The 6,140-nt window shown below is 60.3% G+C and overlaps 1 protein-coding gene across 1 annotated transcript in view; it reads left to right on the top strand.

Moving 5' to 3' along the window:
* Positions 1–4,286: 4,286 nt before the first annotated feature.
* The window catches only part of SETD2 (SET domain containing 2, histone lysine methyltransferase), a gene marked incomplete at its 5' end in the record, with an annotated part of 68,612 nt that continues 66,758 nt past the window's right edge, over positions 4,287–6,140 (top strand). The window contains one exon of the mRNA XM_082015171.1: positions 4,287–4,324. Within this exon, the coding sequence (XP_081871297.1) occupies positions 4,287–4,324 (38 nt within the window). The remainder of the gene's footprint in view (positions 4,325–6,140) is intronic.

The raw sequence follows: 6,140 nt of genomic DNA, 5'->3' as shown, positions 1-6,140 counted from the left end.
AGGACCTTCAAGATCATCAAGTCCAACCATTAACCCAGTGCCACCATGTCCCCTAAACCATGTCCTGAAGTGCCACATCCACACGTTTTTTGAACACTTCCAGAGATGGCGACTCCACCACCTCCCTGGGCAGCCTGTTCCAATGCCTGACCACCCTCTCAGTGAAGAAATTTTTCCTAATATCCAATCTAAACCTCCCCTGGCGCAACTTGAGGCCATTTCCTCTTGTCCTATCACTAGTTACTTGGGAGAAGAGACCAACCCCCACCTCACCACAACCCCCTTTCAGGCAGTTGCAGAGAGCGATGAGGGCTCCCCTCAGCCTCCTCTTCTCCAGACTGAACACCCCCAGTTCCCTCAGCCGCTCCCCATCAGACTTGTGCTCCAGACCCCTCCCCAGCTCCGTTGCCTTTCTCTGGACACGCTCCAGCACCTCAACGTCCTTCTTGTAGTGAGGGGCCCAAAACTGAACACAGGATTCAAGCTGCGGCCTCACCAGTGCCGAGTCCAGGGGCACGATCCCTGCCCTGCTGCTGCTGGCCACACCATTGCTGGTACAGGCCAGGACGCTGTTGGCCTTCTTGGCCACCTGGGCACACTGCCAGCTCATATTCAGCCGGCTGTCAGCCAGCACCCCCAGGTCCCTTTCCGCCAGGCAGCTCTCCAGCAACTCCTCCCCAAGCCTGTAGCGTTGCATGGGATTTATCAAAAAATAAACATTAGGAAAAAAAAACCCACAAATGATGGCCCAACTTTTGTGCAGCTAGACTGACAGTTACTGGTAATCAGACCCGCTGTTTAGACAGGAAGCAAGCCAGGGAGTTCAAATAGCAACACTTGTTTTTCTGAGTGTCTCTGGAAAATGCAACATCACGATGGAGAGGTGTGTTGTGGACAACCCAGGCTGCTTCCGCCTCCCTTCTTCCTGGTGCCGGAGGCAAGGGCTTCCTGGGCTTGTTCTCGACTGAGCATCAAGTCACATCTTTGCTGGTTTGACGCTCTTCAAGGTGGATCCTGAGGCGCCAAGTCTGGGTGAGAGTGATCAGAGCAACCCCAGGGCATTTGCTCCCCTGGAGAGAGGAAGGGGCTGTGAGGGGCATGCGCAGCAGGGAAGTGTTTTCCATCTGCCTGGCGTTAGACATAGCGGCACTGATTTACGGCAGCCTCCCCACCCCAACCCAGCAGGAATAGGACAGTGTTTGCCCACTGCTTTCCTGGAAGGTGATTCAGATCCAGGGTGAGATCACGGTGCCCAGCAACTGGAAAGCTCCAGAGGACACCATGCTGCTTCGCCAGGCTGCAGTTATCTTCGCCTGCTGAGCGGAGCGTGCCGAAGGCCTGATGGAAGTCCTCCTCCTCCAGCACCGGTAGAGGCGGGAAGCTGATTCCAGCTCGGCACATGCCAGGGAAGTTTGTATACCAAATACCCAGCCAAGAGAGTCCCACCCCTTCCTCCTGCTGCAAACAGTTCATGACATCATCAGTCTTGCTGGGCAGAGCCGGTCCGGTCCTGTGGTTTACCCAAAACGATGAAAGACGCGAGATCTTGTAGGGCTCCCTCCAACACTCAGCTCGTCCAGGGTGCAAGGCAAGTTGCATGCATGGGCTGGCCGTGCCGCTGGGTGCCCTGATGTCTGGGTGCATGGATCTGCCTGGAGAAGGTTATGAAACAGCAAAAATTAATTTAATACCTGCCTAGGCAATGATAGCAGCACGTGCCCTGTCCGGCAGCTCCGGCGATCACAGGCAGCGCTTTCTCCAGCCTAACCTGCCGTCAGTGGTAGCTCCCCCATCGCTCCTTTCCGCCTGTACCACAGCCGTGGCTCCGAGGAGCCACGTGTGGACATGGGTCCATATATATGTATCTATATATGGGCTGGTCAGGCTGCAAGCTTGGCTTAAAGGAACTCTTGGGGTCCGGCTCCTCCCTGAGGATTCTGCTTCTCCTCTCTGCAAGGAATAAAAGTGTCAGCCACGATTTTTAAGTCTACTACACATTTTGGCGTTTGCCCCCTGTTGCTCCAGCTGGTGGGTGCCGCTCGCTGGAGCAGCGAACGTGCAGGGTCCAGTCTGCGTTGAGAGCCGCTGTGGGTGGGAGTTGCTTCTTTATCCCTCCAGGAGCTTGGGGAACACCAAGAGCTTCGAAATTATTTGGGAAGCTGGAATAATAATGCTGAAATCCCCAAAATCTGGGACCCGTGCTCTGCAGCCATCGGGAACCCTGGCCAAAATGTGGCAAATCACTGGGATTACTGGAAAACCTGCTGGCACATCACTGGGGTTACTGGAAGACCCGCTGGCTGGAGTTTTACGGGTTGACGCTGGCTGGGCCCCACCGAGCGATGGGATGGGGGACAAACAGCCCCTGCTGCCAAAACCAGCACCAGCCATGGTGTGAGCATCCCTGAATAAAAGCATCCCGGGTTGGAGGTTTTCCAGGTGCTGCCCCCATTTATACTGAACACTGGGAAAATTAATTAGTCCAAGGTGTCCAGCTTGGTTTAATTTGTTGCAGCTCATTTCTGTTACTGTAACAGCACCTGCTCCCCAGAAGTGCTGTGGATAACAGCCTAGAAATCACCTTTTCTTCGTAATTATCAATTTCCAAAGGCTTATAAAGCTGCTGGAAAATTCAATCCAGGGTGGATTTCCCAAGAAAACGCTTCCACGTGACCTGAGCTAAGCCTTCCTTTGACCTTCTCGTCCATCCACCCCTCATGCTTCTGCATGGGTGCCACTCAGTGCCACCCACCCCATTCCCGTGGTTCCCTGTGCTGCTGCTGCCCATGTCGTGGTCCCAAATCTGGGGAAAAAACCCAAGAAATCTCAATTTTGGATGCTGCAAATGTTGTTTTGAGGTTCCCACATGAGCGGGAAGGTCTGTACCGCACCCCAAAAGCGGGCTGGTGCTCTGACACTGTCTCACTGGAGGAGCTCTCCCCGGGGTTTGGGCAGTTGGTGAAATAAAAACAACCTGTGCAGGTTTTAGTGATTTTTGTGGCGTTTGTCTCTGAAACACGGCCTGGGCGCTGGCAGGGCCTGGGGAGAGGCAGCACCCCAGGGCGTGGAGACCTGGGTGCCGCCTTAGAGGGACTGGGGTGGGCATGGGAAAGCGGGTCTGCGTGGCTGGTAGGGGCCTGGGGGCTGCCGGTGTCGAGGCTGTGATCCCAGCACTGTCCCGGGGGTGATCCCAGGGGAGATCTGGGAGTGCTGGTGATCCTGGGAGTGATCCAGGAGTGCCAGGGATCCCAGGGGTGCTGGTGCCCCGAAGTATGGGAGATCCCAGGGGTGCTGGTGATCCCAGTTCCCCAGGGTGCTGGCATCCTGGGGGTGATCCTGGTGTGCTGTGGGTGGTCTGGGGCACTGGTGCTCCCACGGATGATCCTTATTTGGTCCCAGTGATCTCAGGCATGATCCCAGTGTGATACCGAGAAGATCCCGGTGGTGCCGTCGACAATCCCCTGTGGTCCTGGTGATCCCACGGCTGATCCTGATGTGGTCCCAGTGATCCAGGGGAGATCTCGGTGATCCCGCTGCTGACCTGGAGTGATCCCAGGGAGATCCCAGCAGTGTTGCAGCCGATGCTGGTGTTGGTCCCAGTGATCTCGCAGTTCATCCCAATGCGGTCCCAGTGATCTTGGGGAGATCTCGGTGATCCCGTGGCTGATCCCGTTGTGGTCCCAGTGATCCTGAGGAGATCCTGGTGGTGCCGTGGCTGATCCCGGTGTGGTCTCAGTGATCCCATGGCTGATCCTGGTGCGGTCCCAGTGCTCCCGGGGAGATCCCAGCGGTGCTGCGGCCGATCCCGTGTGGTCCCGGTGATCCCGGGAAGATCCCGGGGAGATCCCGGTGGAGACGCGGCCGATCCCGGCGGTGCCGTGGCCGATCCCCGGCGTGGCCCTGGTGAACCCCTGCCTAGACCCGGTGAGATCCTGGCGATGCCGCGGCCGGTGCCGGCCCGGCCCGTCCGGGGGGAGCGGAGCGGCAGCGGGCTGGGGAGCGGCGGCGGCGCGGCGGCGCGGCGGGGAGGAGCCGGGCGGCCGGGGCGGACTCGGCGGCGGGCGGCGGGCAGGGCAGGGCAGGGCACGGCGCGGATGGCGGGGCCCCGCCGGCGGCCGCTGCAGCGCGGGGCCCGGCGGAGGATGTGAGGCGGCGGTGGCGGAGCCGAGCCCCCGCCGGGCTCGGAGGGCGGAGAGGGGCCTCCCCCGCGGCGCGGCCCGGCCCGGCCCGGCCCGGCCCTGCCCGCCCGAGGGGCCGCGCCTGCCCCCGACAGCGGCCGCCCGACCATGGGGGACTTCTACGACCCGGAGCACCCCACCCCGGAGTAAGCGCGGGCCGCGCCGGCGGCCGCCGCGGCCGCTGCCCCCGGCCGCGGCCTAAGGCCTGCCGGGCCCGGCCGCGCCGCACCGGGCCGCCCGCCCCGCGGGGAGCCGCCGGGGCCAGGGCCGGGGGCAGCCGGGACGCCGCCGCCGCTGCCCCTTCCCTCCCTCCCCGCTCGGGGTGCGGCGGGCCGGCGGGCGGGCGGGTAGGCCGCGCATCCCCGGCCTGGCGTGAGCGCCGCGGCCGGGCGCCGGCGGGCGGAGGGCGGGCAGCGCGGGGCGGGCGGGGCGGAGGGGGAGCGGAGCGGCGGGCGCTGCCGGCGGCCGGGGGTGGTGGGGGTCCGCCCCTGCCCTCCCTCCCTGCCTCCGCGGCCCTGGGGGCGGCGGGCGCGGGCCCCTGGCCCGGCGGGGTGCGCGGTGCCGCCCGCCCCGTGGAGGGAGGCCGGGCGGCGAGTGCGGACGTGTCCCGGCCTCCCCAGGGGGCCATTTTCCGGCACCTCTTTTTATCATTATTATTCCCCCCGCTTCCCCCGGTGTGCGAGGAGTTACCGAGTCCCGTCTTTATTTTGCCCCTTGAATCCTCCCTTGCAACAGCCCCCGGTCGGCCCCTGCCCTGACCCCATTTTCTGACAGGAGGAAGGAGACAGGCAGAAGGGGGGAGAGCAGCCTAATGGCCGGTGAACTCTGGTTCTCCTCCCCGCTGGGGATTTTCAGTAACCCCCCGACATCGCGCCAGGGCTGCCGGATCTATCGCTAATTCTGAGCAAGCCGTTCAGTTCCTGGTGGTAGTGGTGGGGTTTCTTCTTCCCCCCTCCCCTCCCCGCCCCTCTTTCTTGTTGGTTCTGAACGCTGTTTTTGCATTTTTAGACTTCCTTCGCGAAGGATTCGGGTGCCTCGTAAACTTTGCGCGTGCGGCATCCCCGACACGCAGCTGGCTCTGGGGTGGAAGGAGGCAGACACCCGGCGTGTAGCACCTCTGTGCAATGGTTGGATCGGAGGCAAAGCTAAAAATGGCGTGTTTTGAGCAAGGACGACAGAGCAAACCCTTTTGAGCGAATGCTACGAGTTCTGTTTGTGCCCACCTGGAGCAGCTGAGGATCTGTTTTAGCTGAAATGATGCCTGCGGCCGAGCCTTCTAAAATTACTGAGAGACGGAGGATTTAATTTTGAATCCAGGTTGTGTTTTGCTAGATGTGGCTCCTGCCTTTCTCCCGGGACGGGTGAGCCTGGAGCAAGCCCTGCACCTGATTCCCATGAGCTTAACCCTGGCGACGGGGAGCGATGGTCCCATCCTGAGCGACCCTCTGCGTTCAAACGCCTCTACTATCCATCCAAAAAGTTTTAGCCTAATTTAGGTATTTCACCTTTTTAGTGTAGAGCATGAGGGATCCTGTCCCCGGGGCCTGGGGAGGCGCGTGGCGTTTGGTGTCAAACCAAGCGTCGCTCGGAGCTTGACGGGTAGAAGTGTACGGGTTGTGTCACGCTGCTGCTTGTTGTCTAAAACAATCTCGAGTGTCGCAAACTTGGTGAAGCCAGAGCGGTTTCTCTAACGACTTTTAAAAAGAAATACTAATTTATTGGTCTGACTTTGAGGTTTTCTTGGGGTGTGTGTTCCTGGTTGGGACTCAAAGGTGTCGGGAGGCGTTAGGATGTTTTTAGGAGCCTTGTTTCCCTGTGCCTGCCTCGAAGCCCGGCAGTCATTTTCACTGCTTCATTAATGGCGTGTCTTATTGAGGACGTGCTTTTCCCAGCGCGTGGGCTTTTAGCGTGAGGAAAGGATTATTTCCAGTAGCTCAGCCATGGTTTTCTTCAGAGGTGGGT

The sequence above is a fragment of the Phaethon aethereus genome, assembly GCF_964289735.1.
Source record: "Phaethon aethereus genome assembly, chromosome: 2".
Lineage (NCBI taxonomy): Eukaryota > Metazoa > Chordata > Aves > Phaethontiformes > Phaethontidae > Phaethon > Phaethon aethereus.
The sequence above is the reverse complement of the archived record's forward strand: the minus strand, read 5'-3'. Positions and strand labels throughout refer to the sequence as shown.